The sequence below is a fragment of the Neofelis nebulosa genome, chromosome 1 (assembly GCF_028018385.1).
Source record: "Neofelis nebulosa isolate mNeoNeb1 chromosome 1, mNeoNeb1.pri, whole genome shotgun sequence".
Taxonomy (NCBI): domain Eukaryota; kingdom Metazoa; phylum Chordata; class Mammalia; order Carnivora; family Felidae; genus Neofelis; species Neofelis nebulosa.
This window is the reverse complement of record NC_080782.1, coordinates 126,633,781-126,661,644: the sequence shown is the minus strand read 5'-3', so window position 1 is coordinate 126,661,644 and position 27,864 is coordinate 126,633,781. Positions and strand designations below refer to the sequence as shown.

General features: G+C 42.9%; 1 protein-coding gene across 1 annotated transcript in view; it reads right to left on the bottom strand.

Annotated features, from left to right (window-relative positions):
• Positions 1-27,864, bottom strand: part of SPOCK1 (SPARC (osteonectin), cwcv and kazal like domains proteoglycan 1) — a 517,625-nt gene that overhangs the window by 253,602 nt on the left and 236,159 nt on the right. Inside the window, exon 3 of the mRNA XM_058735892.1 lies at positions 25,801-25,846. Within this exon, the coding sequence (XP_058591875.1) occupies positions 25,801-25,846 (46 nt within the window). The remainder of the gene's footprint in view (positions 1-25,800; positions 25,847-27,864) is intronic.

Sequence of the window (27,864 nt, the reverse complement as noted above, 5' to 3'; positions counted from 1 at the left end):
CGCTTAACCGACTGCGCCACCCAGGCGCCCCAACAACCATTCTTAATAACAACAACAAAAATCATTCAAACAAAAATAAATGTATACTTCTTTGACGTGATAAAATGTATTTATCTCAATCCCAAAGCTAGGATCATACGTAAAGATACAACACTAGAATTCAAGCCGACAAGAACCAGGACTAAGAAGCGTGTTCCCTAACACCATGGTTATTTTACATCCTATGAGAGGGAGCCAGGGAAGCCCTAAAGAAACATACAAATTGGAAAGAGGTCACATAAAAGTAGGACTATTTAAAGACAAGTTGATCAGGGCACCTGGCTGGCTCAGTCAGAAGAGTGCGCAACTCTCGATCTTGGGGTTATGAGTTTGAGCCCCATGCTGAGTGTAGAGATTACTTAAATAAACTTAATAAAAATAAAGACAAGTTGATCATATTCTAGGAAAGCCAAAACAACAATCAACTGAAAGCCATTGTCAAGCAAAAGACAACTCAGAAAGTTTAGCAAGATACAAAATTAACAGGTAGACACTTACAGGTTCCTTATATGCAAACCTCCACCAGTTAGGAGATATACTTAAAAAATTACATTATATGTAATATAAAATACCTTAATAATGGGGCACCTGGGTGGCTCAGTCGGTTAAGCGCCCGACTTCAGCTCAGGTCATGATCTCATGGTCTGTGAGTTTGAGCCCCGCGTTAGGCTCTGTGCTGACAGCTCAGAGCCTGGAGGCTCCTTCGGATTCTGTGTCTCCCTCTCTCTCTACCCCTCCCCCCCTCATGCTCTGTCTCTGTCTCAAAAATAAATAAACATTAAAAAATTGTTTTTTAAAAATAAAATACCTTAATAAAATAAAATACCACAATAATTAAAATACCAAGGAATTAACTAATTAATACATTTGCAAACCTTTAAGAAGAAAACTTTAAAACCCTTCTAACAGACATGAAAAAAGACCTGCACAGTTAGAAAGAGATACAATGTTCCTAGACAGGAAAACAGATTCACAAAGATGTCTACTTTTTCTTAAGGTCGTTTATAAATGCAATGCTCTCTTAATGGAAATATCATTTTTAGTTTGGGAATTATACAAGTTGATAATTAAGCATATTTAGAAAAAGATAAAAGACTATGAAGAAAAGACCAAAACAACTTTAAGAAAAGGAATGAAAAATAGCAGTCCTGTCAGAGACGTGAACATGTGACAAAGCTTTAATATTAACATCATGTAACAAAAACACAAAAAAACCAAAACAAAATTAAGATCATGTGTTACGGGCACTGGATTTGACTATGAACACAGACAAATGGATCAGAATACAAAGTCCAAAAATCAAAGCAAACTCAGTACACGGTAAAAGTGAGCATCTCTACTGTGTAGGGAAAATATATATTCACCTAGTGATGTAAACTTAACTGAATGGCATCTCAAAAAAAAAAAAAAAAAGATCACTTCTCTGTCTTAAAATACACACCAAAATAAATTCCCAGTATGTGAAACCATGGTGGGAGAAAAAAAAAAAAAATAGGACAAAGTATTTATTAACCTGAAAGCAGAGAAGGCCTTTTGAGTCATGCCTAAAACTCGACAGATTTTTTAATCAAAGAAGCCACAAAAGCCAACACCAAGAAATACAAACACATAAAAATCAAACTTTAACCTAGCAATAGATCATAAACAAAGTCTAAAGTTAAATGCCACCCTGGGAATGTCTTATCTGCTTTCAAATTACAGGCAAAGGGCTAATATCTCTAATATATAAACAGCTTCTAGAAATTAATAAGTACAAGACATAGGACTTAACTAAAAAAAATGGGCAAAGGACTGGAATAGACCTATCTTTGGCAAGGCTGTTTGGACAAAGTTGTTCCCAAATACTTACCACTACAGAGGGGCAAGGCATAATCTGACAGCAGTCATCCAAATTATAAACGCATATATCTTCTGATCCATTAAGTCGTCTTCTGGCAAGTTACTATCTGAAGAACGTGCACATGATGTGTGAAATGATACATGTACAAAATACTGGAAAACTCCAATGCCCATCAACAGGAATGGATTGAATCAATTATTTGTACACTGAAATACCACACAGCTTTAGAAGAAGAAGAAGAGAGAACAGTGATCTCTACATAGATACGGGAAGACCTCCAAGATATACTGATACCTGCAAAAAGCAGGGTACAGAACATTGCCTATAATAGGCTGTTATGTTTTAACAAAAGAAAACACAGAATACACATACACACGCTAAGTAACAAATGCTTAAAAACATTTCGGAAGGATACACAAGAGACCAATAACAGCGGTTATTGGGTAAGAAAATTGGGCACATGGAGACTTTTTACTGTATTCCTTGCTAGTTATTTTCATTTCTGAAAAACATCTGAATGTATCGTCCTACTTAAAAACTAGATTGAAAAAACAAAGTAAATAACAAGAAATGTGACTGTTCTGCAGATATGCCCTGGGAGGTGCCTCACCCCACTTCCAGCTGAGCCCCTCAAGCTCCCCAGGGTCCTTGCCTGAGGACTTCTTTTTTCCGTAACAGCCAGCATCTGGGGAAAGCCTGTGAATACCACATCATCAGGAGCTCTTTTAAATCTCTCAAAGTTATAGTGAAACCCGCCCAAAAGTCGAAAGCAGGCTAGGGTTATATATTTTAAATTCATCACTAGCGCCTCTATTTTCTTGTGTGTTCGGCCTCATTTTTCTAGTAGCAAAGACATCATTAAGAAGGTGATTTTACAAAAATCAATAGAAAAAAGGTTAGTATCTAAACACAGACTGCCACATTCGTAGGTGGGGACCGACCAGAACTAACTGGCTTGAAGCCTCTGAGATACTGGAAAACCCTCCATCTCCCTGGGTTACCAAAGACCCTAAACGAACCTGCCTAAGAAATGGTTCTGACCAAATCCACGATTACATCTCAACAGGAATTCTGCAGGTAAATGCCATAACTTAATGGAGTGACGGTGCTGCTGATTCAATTTTCTGCTTGCATCCGTATCTGCTGAATCCCTTATTATGAATGAACAGGGCTGGCCTCAGGTATAAGACCTCTGGTCCTAATCACTGCAGCCACCAGAACTAATGACTGTAATGACTCGAAACTGATCAGCTAGAGGGCAGGCCTCCCCCGAGGCACCACTCTGTGGGCCTGCATTAACAGCACAGGCAAGGAGAGCCAGCATCCAAGGCAAGGAACAAGGATTAAAGGATTATCTCCCGAGATAAAAGCAATGAGGATGAAACCGTTTCTAATAAGGTGGGAACAGCACTCTTTCCAAACAGTGGCAGCAACCTTTTCAGTAAATATTCCAGAGAAGGGTGTTGCAGCTTATGTTATTATTGATGAAAGATAGAACTCTAATAAAAATTCAGTGAGTATAAAAAATGTCAGAGATGGTTTCATTTCATGTGTAATAAAGTAAGACACATAAAAATAACATGTTGGCTATAAAGAGACTATATAGCGTTCGATACAGGTACGCCAAAGCACAAAGTGAGGCACTTAAAGAGACTGCTGGTGGCACAGAGATTCACAGAAAAATGAATGGGCCCAAAACTCAATGGGCACAAAATTCAGATTTCGCCTGGGATGCAGAGAGACAGCGCTAGCAAATATGCGTCCATCAGGTGACCTGTAGCTTCCACTGTGCAATTTACAAAACAAAGGACAATTGATTTCTAACACCTAAAAAATGGGCCAGCCTGTCTTAAGTTTAAAGTCACAAGAACTCGGGGCACCTGGGTGGTTCAGTCGCTTAAGGGTCAGACTTCAACTACGGTCACGTTCTCATGGTTCCTGAGTTCAAGCCCCGTGTCAAGCTCTGTGCTGACATCTCAGAACCCGGAGCCCACTTCAGATTCTGTGACCCCCCCCTTCCCTGCCCTCCCCCGCTTGTGCACTGTCTGTCTCTCTCAAAAATAAACATTTAAAAAAATTTTTAATAAAATAAATTTAAAAAATAAACTAAAATCACAAGAACACAGGGACACCTGGGTGGCTCAGTTGGTAGAGCATCCAACTTCAGCTCAGGTCATGATCTCATGGTTCGTGAGTTTGAGCCCCACATTAGGCTCGCTGCTGTCGGCCTGCCAGCACAGAGCCCGCTTCGGATCCTCTGTTCCCACCCCCCCCCCAACCCCTCCCCTGCTTGCTCTTTCTCAAAAATAAATTAATCAATTAATTAAAATACAATAAAAATCGCACAAACGTCAAGTCCCTGGGTCTCAATTGAGGCGCGTCCTGCCAGAAGACAGAGTCCCACATGACGGTGGTCATCAGGGTTTTGTTCGGTCTGGACAGAGAGCTTGCACACCTGAAGAAAGCAATCAGGTCTAATGGGCCTGCATTGATGAGGGCGGATGAGTCCTCTGGCACCTGGGCAGGCCTGGCCTCACCAGATGCTCTGCCACGCCAGCACCTGTCACCTTGGCCTGGTGCCCTCCCGCATAGGAACTCAAGTCAAACCCCAAAGGAGCAAAGAAGTCAGATTTTTTCCAAAAAGGCATTTGACAAATTATTTTTTAAACACTAATTTTACAACTGCACCCAGGATAAAGTTTATCTGTATCTAATAAGAGAAAACAGCTCCCAAAAATGGACACAAATGAGTAATTCAAAATTATCCTTTAAGAATTTAAAGAAAAAGATAATCACTCTTTCTCCCCCACTCCTGCAAAAGTTCAGGAAGCATTAATGAACGTGACCACCTTTCCCACTCAAACTCGAAACACTACGGGCATTAAGCAGCCAGGTGAGAGCTAACATAATTAATTGTAAACACATCATGTTTCATTAGGATTCTCCTTGATGCCAGTATGAAAAAAATCAATGATCTTTTCTACTTAATAGCCAATCTGAAAAGCAATTTTAGAAAAATAATTGGTTTCAGAAATGAAAAAAAACACATGGACATAAGTATATCTTGCCATTACTTTCTAGAGCTTTACAAGGCCATTCCCAGGACTCATGTAACATTTATAAGAAACAATTATACTCCAAATGATTATTGTACCAATTGTTGGTTCTAATCAATAGTTAAGGACATAAGCAGAGGAGGAAATTAATTACACATTCAATACTGCTCCTTAAAACTAAAAGCAAAATTGAGGGCAATAGACGCATCAAGCAGTGGCCAAAGTGAACGATAACAAATTGTGGCTGTAGGCACAAGACGGTTACAGAATCAGAATCGCGGGGAGACACAAACCACCTGAGGGGAGTGGGATCTCATGGCCCAATCACAAATTCTCTGAAGCATGAATTCTCTCACAGCTGCCTTGGTTAAAATATGTCTTCTAAGGAGCTTTAACGACCTGAGATAGGCTTCAAGTATGGAATCTATGACAAGAAAAAAAAAAAAAAGACTCTGAGTCAGAGTAATGCGGAAGGGCAGTCTGAAGGATGAAGAAGCTTGAATCAGGTCAAAGAAGAAACCATGGATGGAAGGGGGCCCACAGCAGGCAGTGGCTGAGCACGGCCGAGGCTAAGAACGAAGCACTGCTACGAGGCTAGGTGGCAGAGTGGAAAGGGTAGGGCAGGGCACTTTGAGGGGAAGCCAGATGTGAGAGTGGGCGCCTGGCCCAAGACCTGGCATGTCACCAGCTCAGTTCTCACACTGAGGACCCCTGGATGCCCCACAGTTCCTGTGCGACCCAGTGGCACACTTCTGGGTCAGACTTGCCCTGGGTTCAGGCGCCACCAGCCATGCGGAAATTTGGTTCTGCTCTGGCTAGGACCCGTGTCATCCCATGGTTGGAAAATTCATGCAAAAACCATATGTGCTTTGCAATCTACCATCTGCTTAGTTCTCCGTAACAATTCAGAGCGCAGAAAACCTGATAGATTGATTTCTTCTGGACCCCCAGCTACACAACTCCTCAACATCATGCAAGTTCACAAGGAACTTAAAAAAAAAAAAAAAAGAAAAGAAAAGAAAAGAAAAGAAAAGAAAAGAAAAGAAAAGAAAAGAAAAGAAAAGAAAAGAAAAGAAAAGAAAAAAGAAGAAAAAAAAAGGCTGTTTCTTTCCTGGAATAAAAGGCCTTGTATTAACTCTTATCTGTTTTCCTACACATTTCTTGGAGGCTAAGAGTTAGCTGCAAACCTAAGTTTAAATACACTAAAAATAAAATTTGTACTTTGGGTTTTATTTCTAGGTAAGAAAATAGACGTTTTCTGAGCCCTTGTCACCCTTCAGAACCTGTGGAAGCTTCATCTGTATTTCCTGCTACTTAGCCCCTAATAATCATAAAATAAAGTCCTAACTCAAGTCATATTCTACATATTTTACCTGCATTTGTCTGATTTATTCATTACATCAGCCAACATTTGCTGAGCCCCTTGTGTGCTAGGGACACAGGTCTAAGTGACATACCATCCTGTCCTTGGAACTCACAGTCCAGAAGAAAAGCCTATCTCCATAATCATCTGTGAAGCAGAAAGCAGAAGCAACATCTCATTCTGTGGACTCACCGACAGCTACTGATGAACCCATCTCTATCAGGAAACACAGGACACTTGCAAAATTTTAAGACAGCTAATATGAGAAAACAGTATGCTTTGGTGATCAAGACTGGGAATTTCAGAGTCAAGGCTTGGTTTGAAGTCTCACTCTACCACTTACTTGCTCTGTGACTCTGGGCCTCTGTGAGCCTCAGTTTTCTCATCGGAACAGAGAAATGAGAAAAGTTCCAACCTTGCAAGGTGATGGTGCACATTCAAGGGGATAATTCATATAGGAAGGGCTTAGTAAAGAACCTGGAAAAGAGTCAGTACTCAAAATTACTAGGTGTGAAATGATGCCTGTAAGCTACTAGCATTCTTTCCTGAGGCTATGAGAAAATTTCATAGAGATTAACTATAGTTTTTAGCCACCACTGTAGCTTTTCCCTCAGAGAATCCTGGCCAGGCAGGCCCAGGGCACATTTCTTATGTTCCTCAAGAAAAGTTGACTGTTCTTTAAGGAAAAGTCAAAGATTGTGTTGAGAGCCACAGCCCAAAAGCTCAATGTCACTGCTCACACCTCATCCTCTACCAACTCTTCAAGATGAAACACAACCTATTTCCTCACCAAACAAAAACATCACAGAGCTGCAAACATTACAGGAGTCCACTTTCTCACCAGCGATGCCAGAATTTGGGGATATGCTTGGCTCAGGCATGTAACCTGTTTGAAATTTCATGTAAGAAAAACAGAAGGGCATCAAAAAAGTACATCTGCTTTAATGCAAGAGCCACCTCCAGGAACTTATCCTACAGAAATATTTATGCAAGCATGACAGATTTATTCACAGCGATAATCAATGAGCCATACTTGGTAATAAATGGAAAAAACTCAAATCCAAGAATGGAAACATGGTTAAATAAATAGCAGTACTTTAGGAATACATACACAGAATACTATGCATCCTCTAAAAATAATGTTCTGATGGATGAAATGATAAAGGAGAGCTCTCTAGGAGTTTACAGGAAAAAGAAGGTAAGGGGCACCTGGGCAGCTCAGTCCATTAAGTGCCCAACTTTGGTTCAGGTCGTGATCTCTCAGTTCATAAGTTGGAGGCCTGCATCAGACTCTATGCTGACAGCTCGGAGCCTGGATCCTGCTTCAGATTCTGTGTCTCCCTCTCTCTCTGCACCTCCCCCACTCATGTTCTCTTTCTCTCTCTCTCTTTCTCAAAAATAAACGCTAGAAAAAAAATTTTATAAAAAAGAAAAGAAAAAGGAGGTAAGCAGATAAAAGACAATGTGCACACACACACAGAGTCCTAGACTCAATTTCCAGAAATGCCCGGGAAACGGCTCATGGTGGTTACCTATGGGAAGAACAATTACGTAATAAAAGTGAACAAGTGAGTGAAAGAACTCGACTTGCTTTTATATACTTTTGAAGTAAATTTTTTATACCATGAACATGTTTGCTTCACTCAAAAAGAAACCTTACATTTTCAAGCTGTCATTCAAAAGCCAAAATGCCTCCCCAAATTATAATTAACATGGAGCTACAAAGAAACAAGTTCAGAGGAAATGAAAATGAGACCTTCCTTGAAAAATGTGACAAACTTCATGATTAAGGCAAATAGTACTTTTAGTATAGGTTTTTAAAAGTTGTTTTCTGAGAACAAACAAGTTGACAGCTACCTCTCCTTATCTACAGCATAGGATAGTGGAGATTAAAACCTGGTCGTAGAAACACATCTACATTAGAACCTGGATTTGAACTAGATTTGATTCTGGATTTGAACTCTAGGACACCCTTAAGCCAGGAATCAAAACATATGGCCCAGGGGCCAAACCCAGGGCCAAGTCTAGCCTGCCACCAGTTTTTGTGTGGCCCACAAGCTTAAGAATAACTTTTCCATGTTTACATGGTTGAAAAAGTACAATTATTAATGTTTCACGACATGAAATTCTTATTAAATTCAATGGTCAATGTCCATAAATAAAGTTTTATTGGAACGCAGTCATGTCTGCTCATTTGCATATTATCTATGGCTGCTTACATGCAACAGGCAAAAGTGAGCTGCAGCAAAAAAAGATCACATGGAGCCCAAAGCCTAGAGTATTTACTATCTGACCCTTTATGCAAAAAGGTTGCTGTGCTCTGCCTTATATAACGGACTTAACTGAGCTTCAGTTTCTTTACCTATAAAATAACTCCAGTAACAGCCGCAATGTCACAGGACAGCTGTGAAGACTGAATGTAATAATGAGTGGATGGTGGTCAGTACTTTTTTAAATACTGCTTTTCACATTTTAATACTGAAGTCAGAATTTTCTTTTTTTTATAACCAGTGGCATGTCAGTTTGATTGTGTGTGTGTGTGTGTGTGTGTGTGTGTGTGTGTGTGTGTGTGTGTTAGCTCAACTAAGGCGTCAGAGATTAGATGAAAGAGGTTGAGCCTATCACATGTTGGTTAACTATTACTTTTGACTACAAATGTGAGTACCATGACTTTCAGGACTAAGTGTCCACACTCCAGTCCTCCACAGGCTGCAGTCACCTGCCCCTTGTAATGATGACCCTCTTCCTCAGAAGCAGTCTTCCCATGTCTCTTGCATGGTCTATTCACAGACCTTGGGTCAGTTTTACAACTCAGTCAGTTTTCCCTGGGGCAGCCTGTGCCCATGCACGTAGCTTTCCGTGGCGGGCAAAAAGTCCCCAGTTGAAACTACTGCTGTAGTCACATAAAGGGGGTCAGGAACAGAACACACGCTCCAGAGCCAGATGGGTTGCGGTTCAAATCTCCACTCAGCCACCACACCACCTAGGTGACCTTGGTGACCTTGGACAAGCCCTGTTCTTCCTTATAGTTTCTATTTACAGAGAGATTCACAGTACGTTCTTTAACTGAAAGTAAATAGGGGTGCCTGGGTGGCTCAGGTGGTTAAGCGTCCAACTTTGGATTAGGTCATGAACTCCTGAGTTTGAGCCCTGCATCGGGCTCTGTGCTGACAGCTCAGAGCCTGGAGCCTGGATCAGATTCTGTGTCTCCCTCTCGCTCTCCCCCCCTCCCCAACTCAAGCTCACTCTCTCTCTCTTTCTCTCTCTCTCAAAAATAAACATTAAAAAATAAATTAAAAATCTTTTTTAATTAAAGTATTTAAAATATTACAAAGAACTAAAACTCCTCTTCCTCCTCCCTACCCATTCCTCAGAGATAAAAGGTTACAATTTGGTGTTCAGATATCTGACATGCACCCATGTCAGATACAAGTACCCATCAGATACAGACGTATAAAAACACTTTGTCTTACATAAATGGAATCCTATCAGATATGTTATTTTGCTTTTTTATGCCAGATCTTATCCCAGATGACTATGTATTTCCGAAACCTGTTTAAAAGCTGCTCAGGATTTGAACCCAGCCACCACCCCCCACTCTGGTTAAAAATGGGAGCAACCATGTTTTCTTTATACAGGTACCAGTGTTAACAAGATGATGTGCACGTGTGCACACTTGTTTCTAAGAGGAATAGACAGTACTTGCATACAGTAGGTACTCAATAAATGGTAATTATTATTCTTCCCAACTACTAACAGCATTTACATTGTGTCCAGTCCTGTACTAGACCCCGGAGATATGGAAGTACACAAGACACACGTAAGCCTGCCCCCAAGGAGATCACCATCTAGCCAGAGAATCAAACAGTAAATAATTCCAGAAAATTATTAAATACCAACTGGCTGGTGATGCAGAAGACAGGCTATCAGGAGAGAGAGTCCCAGGTGAGTCTAGGGTCAATGAGAGAAGATGTCCTTGAGGAAGTAACATGTAAACTGGAATCTCAAGAAAGAGCTGGACATACCAGGTGAAGGGCGGGCAGGAATAGGCTAAGCACAGAGAAGGGAAGGTGTGAAGGCCCCCATGCAAGCTATTTGCTAATTATTACAGTATTATAGTAAATTCTTAATGAAACAGTCACATAACTAAGAAGCAAAATAACCACAATTTATTCTCAACTACAATTCTAACTCATTCTATACTATCTGAAAATTATACCACCCAGACAAATTTCCATTTTGCAGTGAAAGAATCAAAGAGACCAGAAACCATGGTTCTAAGAAAAATGTAAACACACCGAGAAGAAAAATGTGAATAACAGAGTCACGAACACAGCAGCCACTGAAAATATGCTACAGAAAAGCTCCAGCATCATGACAACCCAACAGCTGGCATTATCATTTCTAAGAACCCCGCCCCCTTGATCTGAGGGGTCAACCTAAATGGCCCTGGAGACAGAAATAGCTCCCCTCTTTCTCTTCCAGGGCAGACCAGCTCAGTGTTGACCAGATGTAAACACTAGGCACATACTCTCCAAATACAGAATAAGCCCTCTTTGAGAGTTTCAGGATCTCTTTTTCAGTGTCTGAGATAGTATGATGTTCTAAACATCTAGGGAGTCATTATTTGATATGTTAACAAAACCACATTTAATCCTGCATGCACTTCAGATTTCTCCAACAGCACAAGCTGTCAGATGACAGGAATTTGTAAAAGCATGTCCTTTGGAGGCTATGGCAGGGGATCCATCAGCTGTGGCATTCGAAGCCAGACAACAAGATACATGGAGGGACCAGGCTTTCCTTGAGGGTACAGTCTAGCCTAATCTATTCCTCCAGGCCCTCGGAGGTTTCTCTGTAAAGACGATGGCTTCCCAGTTCCTTCATTCACTACCCTTACCCGCAAGCATCTGAACGTAGAGCAAAAACATTTCTTTCTCCATGCAGGACAGCAATCTCTCTGCCTGAGTCTCGCAATGAGCAATGTCACTGCATTTGGAAATGTATGCCTATATGTGCTGCCCTGGCAAGATAAAACATGGCACCAAGGCCATTTATTCCCCTGCCATTGTTGCCAAAGACAAGAGAATCCATTCAGAGAAACAGGTTAGCTTCAAAAGGATGGAAGTAAAGATCTAAACTGACTGGATATATCACTTTCCTTTACAAGGAACACAGAATAATCCTGCCATTTTTCTTACTCAAGTCCCTTGTATTTGCAAAGAATGAGGCTTCAGTTGTACATGACCAACCCCATTTGCTTATGAGGTATTCCTGCAAAGGTACACAGACATGACTCTGTTAAACTGAATCCACCTCAATGCACCAATTAGGCAAGTAGTTTGAGGAAATCCTACGGGGAATAATTTCTATTATAAAATAAATGATCACCTCTCAGCAGACCTGCCTTATCTTAGAACTACATACACTCAAAGTCAGAAGCAATGTCAATGGTAAGTACCCTGTCCCCCAATGTTTGATTCCTGCCCAGTCTTAGGTGTGAACATCCCAGCAGTGGTGACTCATTCCTCAAGGCAGGGGCCCTGCCCCATACAGCTTGAGCTATGAAAAGACCATACTTGGAAGGAGCCAAAACCCATCACCTTGCAACTCCCACTCACTTTTTCTGGGACTATCCTTTGGTGACAAACGGAATCTTCAACTTCCTCTGTACAAGAACCCAACCAACATCTGAGTACAGCTATTATAAAATGCAATGGAGTTCAAAATTCCACCCCCTATGCTGGCTTATATGGAGGCTTGTCCACATCTGTGAGTGCTTTATCACCTCACCCCTACTTTTAAAACTACGCATAAAGCACTCAAAACCATTTCTGAATGAAGACACCTGTGCCATGCTATGAGTGTCTACCCCTAAGCTGACAGTATGACTGTGTCATCACAAACTGGGAGTTTCTCCTCCTGCCTAGTAACCAATGGAAAAGACAACTCGGGGGGCGCCTGGGTGGCGCAGTCGGTTAAGCGTCCGACTTCAGCCAGGTCACGATCTCGCGGTCTGTGAGTTCGAGCCCCGCGTCAGGCTCTGGGCTGATGGCTCGGAGCCTGGAGCCTGTTTCCAATTCTGTGTGTCTCCCTCTCTCTCTGCCCCTTCCGCGTTCATGCTCTCTCTCTGTCCCAAAAATAAATAAATAATAAAAAACGTTGAAAAAAAAAAAAAAAAAACTTTAAAAAAAAAAAAAAAAAGAAAAAAAAAGAAAAGACAACTCGGGATCAAATTGTATTTGTGAACCGCACTCTCCCCTTCATCCCTCCAAAAGTAGCCATCATGATCGTAGTTCTGTTGATGGCTGTGAATGTCCTAACAAAACCTGGTATGAATTTGGCAATACCTTTAAATAAATTGTGAATTTTACTAAGCCTGTCAGCATCTGCACATATCTGAGAAGCAGAGATGAAAATGTACCCTTACGTGTGCACGGGAAGTGCGTCCCACCCATGTGAAGCTCAAATTACAATGTGAAGCTCCCATGTGATACTGATGTAACCCTCTAGGCTAGCAGTTGGGGTCTAGGAAGAAGAGCTGATGTTCATAATCACCCATTTGCCTGGGGCTTTGCACTGACCCACAATCTTGGCATGGAGGAAGGTGACTATACAGTCGGGTTTCACAATTCCAGCCTGGATCCTGAATTTCTGACCAAGGACACTGGCTCTACCTGCCACTTGGCTGATGAAAAGAGATTCATTTGCTTCTGCTAATTGGCAGCAGAGATCATATGAACCTCTTGTTCCTGCCAGGAAAAGCCCAGATCTCTCAGTTCCAATGCTAATCACTTACCAGAAACAAAACAATCAAGAGTATTCCCTGATGGAGACACAGGGCATCCATTCTTCCTGATGTTGTCAATTTTATCCGTGTATCAAGCCAGACCTTAAGAAGACTGTGTACTCTGTATTATTCTGGCTTATCATTGAATTAACTTATAGAATTGCACTTTGGCAGTCAGCCATCCATGTACCCTGAGAGACCGCGGAGGAAGAAGTGGTAAAAAGTGACTGAGGTATTTACTATCAGACACGGTCAAGAGCATGGCCCACCATGACAACTCTCTTTTAGAGACCTCAGGTGGAGGAAGGCAACTCTGGCCTCAGTCCCAGGAACACCTTATATTTCTCCTGAACAGCAGCCTTATTTCATCTCACGGTTGTGTTTCCTTCCTTCCTTTGGTTGTTAGGAAGCCCCAGGGCCAGCTCTAGAAGTACACAGAAATTTACTGTGCATGTGTTTTGAATAGAGCCCTTGCTGAAGCTTTATTTGCTTATACTTTTCCTTATATCCAAATATTGCCCATCTACTCATTTTTTTTTACCTGATACTTATGTATTCCTAAAGGTTTTATTTAGAGAATGGGCAGAGAAAATAATTTTTTAAAAAATGTCAGGCTATCATGCATTTGGTTACAGATATGAGGACAGCTGAGTCACATTTCAAGTATACTCTTGTAAGTGAGCATTCATGGACCTGAAGTCAACATAGCAGGAAAACAAGGGCCTTTATTTCTCTGACTCAAAGTTAGCAGGAAGAGGGGCTCCTGGGTGGCTCAGTCGGTTGAGTGTCTTGACTCTTGGTTTCGGCTCAGTTCATGATCTCGTGGTTTGTGAGTCCACGCCCCCCACATTGGGCTCTATGCTGACAGCATGGAGCCTGCTTGGGATTTTCGCTCTCTCTCCCTCTGTCACTGCCTCTCCCCCACTCATCTTTTTTTCTTTTCCCCTCTCTCTCAAAATAAGTAAACATTTTTTTTTAAATGAGTTAAAAAAACAAGTTAGCAAGAAGAGAGGGGGCTAGAGTAGAATTTTGCAAGGGGTCCTGGATGGCAATGACCGCAGGCAAAACCAGGGCTAGAACATCCTGCTGGCTCTCATGGGCTCAGAAGGGCAATCCCTTACCTTACTGGGGTCTTCTCCCCTTGAGAGTGAGTGTCTCTGATATCGTCCACCTTCTCTATCTCCTTCTATCAGTATTTTTTGGCCAAAAAAGAGCAGCAGCAGCACAGGGCCAGCTGCTAAAAATGACACCCATCCTCCCCTCCCCCCCACGGCTCCGCAGGGCCAGGCTGCGGGGGGCCGAGGCACCACCCGGACCCTCCCCAGAGCAGGGAAATTCAGCGCCTAATGAAATTGATCCTGATTCACACGGGCTGCACTCTGACTCTCGGGAGGTAGTTTGTGTTTCTAAATCCCAGAGGCACCTACATGGTGTGAATTTTGTGTGAGTGTGAGTGTGCTTGGGTGTGGGCAGGGGTGTGTTTCCCTGTTCTCGAGATTAAAACAACGTATCTGAAGGTGGTGTGGGAGGCCACAAAGAAACCGCAGTAATAACCCAGCACTCTGCCTGGGGCTCGGGTCTGCGTTGGGCGCCCCTGCTCATTACATGTGGCTTCAGGCCTTACACTGTCCAAGTGCAACCTGGGCACGGATGACTTCCCGCTCTGCTAGGCACTGCCTCCAGGTCAGGGGGACCCCAAGGACTCATCACCCTCCAGAGCATTCACACTACAGGTTTTGCCTGTTTGACAAGTTCTGACAACGAGGCCGCCGGCTTCCCTCTCAGAGAGAAGCCACAGACAAGAAGTCCAAAGACCTAGGTTCTCATAGGCTTTTCTGTTTGTTTGTTTGTTTGTTTGTTTGATTGTTTGTTTTTAATAATGATTTGCAAACACTAAAGAACTTGATTTCATACGCATGTAGAAACTTCTCCATCTCCTGCTCCCCTTGAGAAATCGGAAGTTCCAGTCTACGGCCATACCACCCTGAACGCGCCCGATCTCGTCTGATCTCGGAAGCTAAGCAGGGTCGGGCCTGGTTAGTACTTGGATGGGAGAAATCAGAAGTTCTGTCACCAATGGGTCCCAGATCCTCATGACCACCCTCAGCTATCGTAGCATCACAGCCGCTCTCTGGCGCATCCCAAAGCCCACCTTCTCCCTGTCCCTACACAGGTTACCCCACTGTTCATGATCCCTGCTCTGGGGGGATTCTGAGGTTCCCACCAGAGCGATCTTCAGAGATAAATGGGTAAACAAAGAAACAGCCTGATAAAGTAATGGCTTACATTTTCTTCATCTCTATTAATAAATGTTTTTAGAAGAACCAATCCTATCAAATTTTACTTCTGTAGCAACTGAATGCTCAGTTCTCAGGACACATTTCTACCAATCAGATGCTGGCCACCTCCCCCCAGCTTATCTCCAGATATCTACTCATCCTTGAGAGGCTCCGAGGTTGCTTCCTGGGATCCTTTACCTGACCGTCACGGAGGAAGAACCGACTGGCTCCTCACCTGAGCATCCAGGGTGCAAGGTTCTGTCAGGGCAGCTCAAACACATCCCCTGGGGTATTTTATTGCCCATACGTCCCACTCTTGACTACACAGTCTCTAAGTGCCCTGAGCAAAGCCACCATCACGCTCCTCTTCATAGTTACTGTGTGGAAACAACTCGGCACATACCAGGTAATCAGTTACACACTTGACTCAACAGTTCACTGAACAATTAGAGCCCACGTGCTGGATCAGGTAAGCGAACATATCAAAACCTCCAAAGACCCTTCCACCTCTGAGAATCCAGAAGAAACACTGGTCCTGCATCTTTTACCAAAGCGTTACTGCTTTTATCATGCTCCTTATCTTAAGACTGGGTCAGGTACTACATCAGGGGTTGGACAGACACCACGCTGGTCAGAGGTGCGATAACTGTCAATTTCTATTGGTAAAGACAAGGGGGAAACAGGCTCAGAACAGCTCAGCACCTGCCTCAGCACATACATCTACAAAAGTCAAGAAGTGGGAATCAAACCCAATCAGTGAGACTGCGAACCGAGGACCTTGCCACACACAACATTGCCTCTCATCCTACATGGCGATGAGGGCAGAACGGACATCACACAGGCCTCCAGCCATGAACTTTTACGTAATACAACTACAAACCTCAACAAAAGAAAACTCTCCGTCTCAGGCATAGGGCTTGTGGGGACGCAGGTGAGCCGAGCAGCCACCTCCCAGTTGTGAAAATGCTCTAATCCACTCGACAGTCTCAGATGAGGAAATTTTAAACAGCATTATTGATTGATTTTAAAATTCAGCTGACATGTTTTTCCCTATTGAGAATTTCCCCAAACCAAAGCTGTTTCATTAGGACTCAACAAACATAATATAATTAATTCAGGGGCTGTTTCTCTAGCAGGTGGAATAGCAGAAAGGATTGTTTTGTTTGTTTGGGTTTTTTTCGTTTTTATAAAACTAGTACTACATTTTATGAGTTTGAGGAAAGGTAATAAATATGTCTTTAAAATGGATTTGCCCATGCTGAAGAAACCTGTTAAACACAGTAATAGAAGGCCGCAGAGCCCTAGTTTTGCAAGGGGAATTTTCCTACCCTTCACAATTATCATTCCATCCAAAGGGGAGAACACAACCCAGCACAGCTTGGTTTGAGAGGCATAGGGTGCTGGGAGCTCCCAGCAAAGCCAGCAGATGACAGGGACAGAGCCATCGGCACCCCATAAGGAAATGGGGTCTACACAGTCATAGCTGACAGCACTGAGCTGGCTCACTGAGGTTTGTGAGCACGTGCCGTCTGCCAACCCCTGGCCCTCTGCAACATGATGCCACTTGGTCTCCACTAATGCCCATGGCACAGGCATCACTAGCCCCACTTCACAGAGGAGAAAATGAAGGCCAAATAAGTTATTCCAATGTATGCAGCAAGCTAATGGGAGAGCCAAGACTTGAACTTGAGCCCTTTAAACTCCGCTCTTCCCTCCACACCCTGCAGTACCCATAAGACTCTCTGAGAAAACAAAACACCTCCCACTTTGGCCTTTTTTGCTTTTTACTCTGAGCCTCCGCCCCCATCTCTGATGATTTAAAGGCCCATTTAATTCCACTGGTTTTACTGAAGCTTATTCATACCTCATTGGTTAAACTGTAACCTTTGAAACAGCAGCATCAGGCTTCCAATTTTTCATTTTGTCTTTCGTTATGAAGAAAACATATACAGATGCTATGCTGCCTAAAAGCATGAGAGCTTAACTATCGTGGATACAAAGGACCTCAGGAACCTCCTTTTTGTTTTTTTATTTCAAATTTATTTATTTAAATTCAAGTTAGTAAACATACAGTGTAATATTGGTTTCATGAGTAAAACCCAGTGATTCATCACTTACATATAGCACCCAGAGCTCATCCCAACAAGTGCCGTCCTTAATACCCATCACCCATTTAGCCCATCCCCTCATCCACCTCCCCTCTAGCAACCCCCAGTTTGTTCTCTGTATTTAAGAGTCTCTTAAGGTTTGCCTCCCTCTCTTTTTTTATCTTATTTTTCCTTTCCTTCCCATATGTTCACTTGTTGTGTTTCTTAAATTCCACATAGGAGTAAAATCATATGATATTTGGCTTTATCTGACTGACTTATTTCGCTTAGTGTAATACACTCTAGTTCCATCCACATTGGTGCAAATGGCAAGATTTCATTCTTTTTGACCACAGAGTAGTATTCCATTGTATAGATATACCACATCTTCTTTAGCCATTCATCCATCGATGGACATTTGGGCTCTTTCCATACTTTGGCTAGTGCTACTATAAACACTGGGGTGCATGGGCCCCTTCGAGTCAGCATTTTTGTATCCCTTAGGTAAATATTTAGTGGTGCAAGTGCTTGGTCATGGGGTAGTTCTCTTTTTAACTTCTTGAGGAACCTCCATACTACTTTCCCAGGTGGCTGCACCAGTTTGCATTCCCACCAGCAGTACAAAAGGGGGACCCCCTTTTTATTTCAGAAATAGGCCAAGTGATGTCAGGAAAGGCCACGTGATTTGCCTGAATTTAACACATTTAAAAAGTGGCAAAGTCATGGCTCACCTCAGCCCCTTCCTGGGTTACCATGCTCTACAGGCCAAGTGGCTTCAGGGAAGAATTAGTGTGTACGGAAAACGGGTGATGGGCATTGAGGAGGGCACTTGTTGGAATGAGCACTGGATAAGCCAAGTTGACAATAAATTCTATTATTAAAAAAACAAAAATACAATAAAAATTTTAAAATTTTAAAAAATAAAGAAATGCTAAGAAAAAGCAGCACCAACAGCAAAATAGAGTCAACATAAATGTCTGCCAATGGCGGGGGGGGGGGGGGGGATGAATGGATAAAAAGATTATTGCATATGACAAAATAATAAAGCCATTAACTAGATCTAAAACTATCAAACCAAAAACCTCCAGAAACAATTTTCAATGAAATACACAGATTAGAGAAGGAAATGTTTCTATGGTGCAACATGTAATGTAACACCTTATTTGTAGACCTGTCCATATGACATAAAGTGTAAGAGCATGGAAAGAAAAGTACATTAATGATGTGGCACTTTAGGAAAAGGGGCCAAGAAGGAGCCCTCATTGGATTTCACTTTTATACTTGATGTTTTATTTCTTTAAAATAAGCAAATGGGCATATTATAAAATACATAAATAAACAAAATTTTAAAAAATAAATAAAAGAAGCAAATGGGCAAAGGTAGGCAGGGATGAAAGCTCTAACTTATAACTTGATGTAACTTCAAAACAGACTGGCTGAGTCAAAAGCTGGGGCACACCAATGTGGATTAATAGTCTTCTGTTGCTTCCCTGGCAGAAATGACTTGGAACATTTAAAAATCAATACTTCAAAAATTTTAAAAACACTATTTGTTTTTTTACATTTTTTTTAATGTTTATTTATTTTTGAGACAGAGACATAGCGCCAGTGGGGGAGGGGCAGAGAGAGAAGGAGACATAGAATCTGAAGCAGGCTCCAGGCTCTGAGCTGTCAGCACAGAGCCCAATGCGGGGCTCAAACTCATGAACCGTGAGATCATGACCTGAGCCGAAGTCGGATGCTTAATTGACTGAGCCACCCAGGCGCCCCCAAAAACACTATTTCATTGTCATAATCAAGCAGCAGAAGAAGAGACAACGAAAGGACAGAGGCCAACGGGAAGGTCTGGGGTGAGGAATGGGCTAACACGAGGTAAGAGAAACTGCCGCTCAGGGGAAAGCAGAATGGTGACATCATGTGGAAAGGGAAAGGTAACAAGCAGACCAGACACAAGGGTACCGGGGGAAAATTATTAAGCTGCTTCCCACAGACCAGGCCAGCTGCCTGTGAAAGCCAGCAGAGCTCAAGCCATCAGACAAGGTGAACAGATCCTTCAAAGCTGAGAAACATTCAAGGACATATGAATGCAAATCAGCAGGTCTTTTTGGGGGGAGGTTAACTTCTACATCAGGAGGAACACTGTGGGGACTTCAGATTTTTTTAAGCCTAGCATGTAAAATTCCAGATTAATCTGGAGGGGGAAAAAAATCCCTTTCTGAAGAACCATTCTATAAATAAGCAATCTTGCCTCCCCTGGAGCACCCTTTAAAACTTGGACAAAACGTGGATGCTGCAATCATCCCCAGGGTTCCGCTTGCAGAAACACAGTTGGAACATGGGAAGGACGCGCTCCTTTTGAGTTTTAGAATTTCTGCTTCAAAACAGTTCAAGGCTTTGGTCGGAATTTGAGCTTGTCGGGATCTTGGTGTAATAGATCGGAAGTCAAAGGGCAAGAGTTTTCTTCTTTTCTTCAATTCAAGTGAACAGCGTGAGTGAAAAGGGCCCCTGACTTTGTGAGCTTTATTTTTATCTGGAGATCAATTTCTACAAGTTCATATTCTGCTCTGAAGATCACCAGCATCATTTGAGATTTAGTCACAGCCAGGCTGCTCGGGAAGAATGATTAGTATTCACTCCAGAAGAAAAACATTATCTTTAAAACCAACAGCTATTCACTCCATCTAAAACATTCATTTATTCCACATTAAAGGAACTCGCTGGTTTCAAAAAGTTCCATGATAAATCTCCCTTCAGCCATTTGTCCTAAAAAGGCTTGGCTCATCAAGGAGAACTTCATACCCAAATAAATCAGCGAGTTCTGTCCTGTGTGGGCCATGGCTACAGGAAAGAACCAAATTAATGAATGCTCCCTCACTTTAGGACCTCTTCAAATAATCAGAATTCTATGCTAAAGTAAGGTATTGCTTATATACATAAATTACTTTTCCAAACCCCCCAGTGCAACAACAACAATAAAAACCCCTTTATTCAGCAAAAACACTGTGATTAAAGCTTCAAATTTCTTTTTCAAAAAAGACCGGTCAAGAAGCTTTGAAACAACTTTTTAGAATTCACTGTGCTTCTTGTTCATCCTCTCTCTATTCGATAAAAGCAACACCTTTTATTCTTTTAACATAGCACTGTGGTTCAATAAATTATCTCTCTCTTTCTCCTCCAGGCCCTTTGGATAACCTTCCTGAGCCATCTCACTATAAGGCGAAAGAGAATCCTTAAGACAGCACCTTTATTATCACACTGAACGTGACTGTTATTAGCAAAGGTTACAATGCAGGGATCCTGACCCACACACCATAGGCCCAGACCCGGTGAGGCCACGTTATAGCAGAAAATGTCACCCACATGGTGTCTAGTCACCTAGGGGGCTCAGTCAGTTAGCTGTCTGACTCTTGATTTGGGCTCAGGTCATGATCTCAGGGTTGGTGGGTTCAAGCTCTGTGCTGACGGCATGTGGAGCCTGCTTGGGATTCTTTCTTTCTCTCTCTCTCTCTGCCCCTCACCCACTCACACTCTCTCTCAAAATAAATAAAGAAACTTTAAATTAATTAATTGTGATAGACCTGGGTCACTTACATTAACACTTGCCATCTTACGGATTTCCCAGTTTCCCAGACTAGCACCCCTCACCCAAACCACCCGCACCGACACCTGCTTTTGCTCCCAGCCCCCACTTCCCAGCACTAAAACACTCTCTCTGCTTATTTAAGACCTTAGGTGGATGGCTTATGACTGATAACTGGGAGTGTCCCAGAGACGCCTTTCTCACTGTGGTCCCTGTTATCCAACACAGCAGGTATAAACATGGAGTATCTGATAACCGTTTAAGGATGGATGGGAGTCAAGAAGGAAGGAACACATTAAGAGCCTGAACCTTTTTGGCCCCAATAACAAGGATCTGGGGTGCACGACTGCAGTGACCCACCCACCTAGTATAAAGCAGGCTGGCTCCAGTTTAGACCTGTGAGCTTCAGAGCCTCCCAACCCTGAAGGCCCCCAGAAGGGAACACAAGGAAAGAAGAAGTAAAACCTGAGTGGAGAAGGAAGGAAGCAACACAGAGAGACAGGTAAATAGGAAGAAGAGGGAATGAAAAAGATCAATTACTTGCTAAGGCAGCACAGATTGAGCACTTACTGTATGCCAGACATTAACTCATTTAATCCTGCCAATGCTTTCCCTGGTGCCCATGCCAGACTGGAAGGCGTAGAGGCAGAGAAGTTAAGCACCTTGCCCAGAATTGCTCGGTGAGGAACTGGCAAAGTCAAATTCCAAACCTGGAGAATCTGACTGCAAACCTCAAGTCCCCACACCTCATTTACCAAAGTGTATCCCACAGAATGCAGCACTTTCTCTGGGCACCAGATAGATGTGGAGTGAGAAAATGAAAATAAAAGCATGTGGTTAAAGGCAAATTGAGGGGGCACCTGGGTGGCTCAGTCGGTTAAGTGTCTGATTCTGGATGTGGGTTCAGGTCACGATCTCACCATTGGGGAGATCAAGTCTGTGCTTCGGGCTCTGCTACAGAACCTGCTTGGGAGGGCAGAGTGGCTGCGCAAAACTCTAGAAATCACTCCAGCAACCTACAGCCTCAGCTGACCTCCTGGAGACATCCACCCCAGGGCCTCCACTCGCCCTGCTCATCTGAGACAGGAAACGTCTGCATGTGCCCACTGCCCTCTCCACCTGGACAGCCTGCTCAACTCTCCCTGCAGGGTGTCTGGCTTTGGGAACTTCACAAAGGCACTGTCTCACCTGGTCCCTTCAGTTCTGAACTCCTGTCTGTCCCTTCTGTGAGGACACGTGGCATCAAATCATTATGATACCAAAAAAGAAAAAAAAAAAAAAAAGGACCTAATACTTTACCCACAGCTCACCAAGAATGCTTCTTAGAAAAGCCTGAGGTTGATGGCTATTATACTCCACTGACAGAATCATTAATGATTCGCTTTAAGACAACAAGTTAAAGACATTCTCAGCCTCATGGAAGGAGACCGCCAAGTGAGGCACTTTTCTTCCAACCGCCTTAGAGTCGATTACATGAGAAGGGCTTGGTCTATGAAGCCCTGTTGTTCAAAGTTCGGTAAATATCCTGAGGCAGAGAGCATAATTACAGCCAAGTAACCACTTTCTGAATACCGTGAGTGTCTGAGCTATTCACACCAATACCTAAGAGAAGCAAGAGCTACGTGGGCTTTTCAGAGATCAAGCTACAGAGTTGATGCCAAGTCTGACCGCCTACGACGACGGCCAAATTCCAGAGCTCCCAGGCAATGAAAGGCGCAATGGACGAGTCACCCAAGAGTCCTGGAGGAGGGACATCATTTAGCAGGTATGCCTTGCGTCCCTAATCACAGCTGTTGAGTCGTCAAGCTAAAGTCCTCCACAGTACTGCCCTCATCACGTCACTCCACTGCTCAAAACCTTTCTATGGCTCCCGACTGCCAAGAAAACAAAGTTCAAACTTCACAGATTGGTATGAAGCGTCCTTCAAAACCTGCCTCAAACCCCCCTTTCTGGCCACCCTCCACCGGAATCCCTCATGACCCACCTTCCTTCCCTTCTTTTCCCCTACATTTGAAGCCCACCTCATCCTCACCTCCATCAGGAAGCCCTATCCACCCCAATGCCAGGGCAGAGGTGTCATGTGAAACCCTGCCGTGGTTTCCAACAAGTTCCATTTCTACAAACTCCAAGTTGTCCCCAACCCCAAAACCACATGAACCATGTCTGATTCCTTTTCAGCTTAGGAGGGGAAAGGACTTCTCTCCGCAGCTGACAACTTTTCACTGGAGTTCGGCAATTCTCCTATTATCTGGAAGATGAAATGCTCTACATCGTCCGTGCCTGGGATTTATATTTCACCAAGTGGTGTCAGCACTGATATAGTAACCTCCCATTTTTATTGAGCAGCTCACAATGTAACTGATGACATCTGCTGGGGCTGGTATTTGAGGTGAAGGCTAGCCTCAGTTCTGCCGGCTCTCCCCACGGCTCGGTATGTAAATAGCCCACAGTGGCAACACCCGAGCTACAAAGTGGGGCTTCTTGGCTGAGGTCCTCAATTATACCCCATAAAGTCATCAGGTTTTATCTGAGGAGGATTTATCTCAGCAGATCCAGTTTTCATGCCTACAGAACTAGAAAAAGAGGGAGCAGGGCTGGGAATCTGCTCGATACGCTTGCCTTCATTCCCAGGAGAGAAAAATCCCTCTTCAGGCTTTTTGGTTAAGCAGATTTAAATACCATGCTCTTTTTGATGCTCAAAGTTTCTGTGTGAACACCCAAATCAAGGGAGACTATCGTGTATATCCCCAAGCGGCAAATGATACCCACCTTCCAAGTATTATCTTTCCCAAGGTCTACTAGTAAAAATGAAAAAGGCTTCTCCTGGTGAAGTTTTAGTATTTGTTTCCAAGTCTTGGGGAAGAGTAAATCTGGCAGTTATTTAGAGAACGTCTGATCCTTACAGGACAAGAACCTATTTCTGGTTCTGGGCTGGAAACAATTAGTTCACTGGCACCGGCAGCTGAGATACGTCCCTCAGCAAAATCATGGTAGGAATGTTTGTAGAAAGGCTCGTTTGTCAGACACAGACAGAGAACGTGCGGCTCTGTTTCTGAGGGTTCTTCTGAAATGAAGGTATATCCTTTTGAAAGACATGTTTAGAAATTCTGACCCTTTCCAGTGGAGAATTTCTAAATTACAAATGCCTCTGCATGCTTTAACGTGGCTTATTGTGATGTCTCAGTCACTGCTAAAGTTGCAAAGGAGTAAGGCTCTTGGAGGCTGCTAAGATATGGATAAGCTCAGACTGATCTTCAAAGGAAAGCCTTTCTTGGCACCTGCTCCCAAGACACATGCAACACATTAAGTTCCCCACCTACAGATTCAACACTGGCCCTGCACATACATGCTTTAAAGCCCTTAACACATCCCACTGGAACTGGTGACTGACTTCTGCCCATGCTCTACTCTGAGCTCCTCCAGGGCTGGCACTACAGCTTTTTTTTATGTTTATTTATTTTGAGAGAGAGAGAGACCATAAGAAGAGGAGGGGCAGAGAGAGAGAGAGAGGGAGAGAAAGAATCCCCAGCACTGACAATGCAGAGCCCCATGTGAGGTTCCATCTGGCTAACCACGAGATCATGACCTGAGCTCAAATCAAGAGCTGGGCACTTAATCGACTGAGCCATCCAGGCACCCCTACGATTGTTCTGTTCTCCCAGAACCTGGCTGGCGCCCGTGAAAACAGTGCAAGTTCAATGTTTGAAAACGAATGAATGCATGTACGAATAAACTGTTCTACTTGAAGGCATGAGCTGAAATGCATATGTAGAAATTTTAATACCAATTTTGTTTAAATAAAAAAAACGGGGTCCAGGGTGAGAGCAACCCATTAAAATCACAAAGGAGGGAGTAGAAGGGGTTTCCTTCTACCATGTTACATGTCAAAGCCTTGCTTGATTTCTTGTTGTCAGGCTGGCCATCATGATCACATCAAATACTGAAGCCGCAGAAGTGAAGTTCATCGTCAGAAGTGTGAACCTTTGATACGTGGTAGGTAAACTTTTCCCCCCAGGTTTCAGTATCAATTGCATATAAATACTTCAGGTACAACCTAGCACCATTTTCAGCAGCAGAGTCTGTGCCAACAGCAGCCACACATGGGACAGTCGAAACAGGGACATGATTCACGGGCAGGTCCTCACTGTATCTTAAATAACTCAGAGGAGGACAGTGGTGATGATTTACAAGGGCCATCAGGAGACTGGCTTCATGCTTGCTGGTTATCAGTGGAAAGAGCTCTCTGAGGACCATGTTTACACCCAAGTGGTCATTGAGCAGACTCAGAAAGAAGCTTCCATTTAGAAACCACGATGAACTGATTTAACAAATGAACTATCCGTGCCTTTGAAAGCCTCCTGGGATTAACCTGTTTCTACCAAGGAAGTTTCAATGTTCATGACTCATGTCAATTGCACAGCATTTCCAGGCAGTCTCTTCCACGAATGAAATCACTAGATTCAACCCAACAACTCACCAGGTCATTATAATAAGCATTTTACTCTTTTGTTATTGTTGTGTTAAAAAAAAATCCAATGACTGTAGTTGTCAATTCAATACATTTTTAACAATCTGTCTTAAACAATCTCAGACAAATAACCAAACTGATAAAATACCTTCCATCACCATAGTCATTTTAGGCTCCCAAGTCAGTAAAATAAGACAGCTCACTGGCCTTTTTATGAATACTAGCTCAGCACGCAAGGAAGGAAAAATGAGGCCACATTTCCCACAGAATATACAACAAGAAACATTGCATCCTTTACCTTGGTCAAAAGGCTTGTTGGGATTCCAGTTTCTGAAATAATCATCCTATATAAGGAAAAAAAAAATAGAAAACAAAGGTCAGATTCAGAAAGCTTCTCACATAACTACACAAAAACCTGCCTTTCTCCCTATCTCCTGAAACACAAAGGAAAGCATGAATGGCTTAGAAATCGTTCCCCAAACAGACATTTATGTGAAATCAAAAATATCAATTTACTTTTCAAATTCTTGTCTTTCAAACTACATGCATTAAACACTGGGAAGAGTAAGAAACATTTCAGCCTCATATGGAAACAACGCTGCTCTTCTCGGTTTGACAGATAAACGGAGACACCTTCCAAAAGCAAGGTGGATTTGCTATCAATTATGCTGCAGGTGATGCCCTGCTGCCCTCACTTATGATTAGGCCTCTGTGTTTGTAACAGCTGATAATTTCAACTGTCAACATTCCCTTCATGCAGAGACACATAACTTGCAGTGCAGTTACAGTTTTCCAACACTGGCAAAAGTTAAAAGCAGAGGACCGTTCAAATGTGAGCATTAACCAGAGGCATACATTTAGCTTCGTACCATTTGTTCTGGATGTGTGACAGCAAAATAATAAAGACTGGCCAATCCACTCAATGCTGCTTATATCAATTTATGCTGAGGAGAGACACTTTGTTCCTTGGAAATTCACTGGGGTCCAGGCCACTCACTTATTTATAGTTACATGAACCTCTTCTCCCCTTTTGAGAACCTCTCCTTCTTAACTGCTGCCTGTTCTCTTTATCCTCCCCTCCCCCACCTGCACTGTCCCCCAGCATACCCACTCTGTCCCAGCAACCGGTTTGCAAGGTGAAGAGGCTTCACACGTGTTTATCACCCCCACATCATTTTAGGGCTTGCACACCTTTTCAGGTCATTTCCTCCTCGACCTAATCTACCCAACATTATTTGCTGTCTGTGTTTTTGGCAGGTACTGTGCATGCTGCAGAGTTATAGAGAGCTGCCTACAAAGAGGCCTCAATTTCTCTTCCAGAGAAGCTAATTTACATCAAAGTGCACAATTAGTTTAAATTATTGTCCACACTGTCTCCGGCTGCAGTTTGTCTCCGACAAGATCTCCTGTGAATTTTATCAGCCTCTGTGTCGTTCAATTACCTGGCTTTATTAGATCCTTGTTGAGTTCACCTAAGCCCTTAAATAGATTTTAGGAAACTGGATTTAGAGTAAAATCACAACATATTGCTTCTTGGGCAGTGATTCCATTTTCCAGAACATGAATAAACATGAACAGGTTCCTCTGGAAGCTAGGGATTCAGCATTAAATTGTTTTTAACTCCAAGGAATTGGGCCACTTTGCTCTGGCTTTAATGTTAGGGCATGACTGACCTTCTCACCCATTTGGTTAAGAAGTCCCTAAGGGCCACACCATGAAATAGCAATGAGAAAGCTTAAAACAAGCCCTCTGCTATGTCTCTCCCCACCTATGATTTTAAATACAATCCTAATCTTTTGAACTATGTGGTTTGAAACTCAGCAGCCCGGGTTAAATGAGTCCAAGTTAAGGACTGGATGGGGGTGGGGGGGCTTAGCCACCGATTTCTTAGCTGGATGGTCGTCAATGTGCTCTCAGCTCTATACACAAGCATGTCACTGACACATTCTGCTGGTCACGAGGACAGGAGAAGAATGAATCTAGGAAGAACCTATCCTCACTGCTGGAGAAAAAAATAACATCCATCCTTCCAACCGTGGTTCATCAGCGCCCTCTTCACATATAGAGCCCAGCTTCCTATCCCTATCCTCATGCAATATGATCTACTTGAACATGCTGTTCTAAGACATGGAAGTCCTTGGAAGCTTAGGATGTGTGTCCGACAGGGAAGGACTGAAGCCGAAGACAAGTTCCTTTACTTTAATTTCACTTGCCACATTCCCTTTGATGTCAAAGAAAGGTATGAGTAAGTCTCAAGAGCTGAATATTCCCTAATGATTTCAACCTCCTTTGTAACCGGGATGGCATGTGAATGAAGCATGCTTCTGGACCTTGTCATTTTTCCAGATTAACTACAATGGCC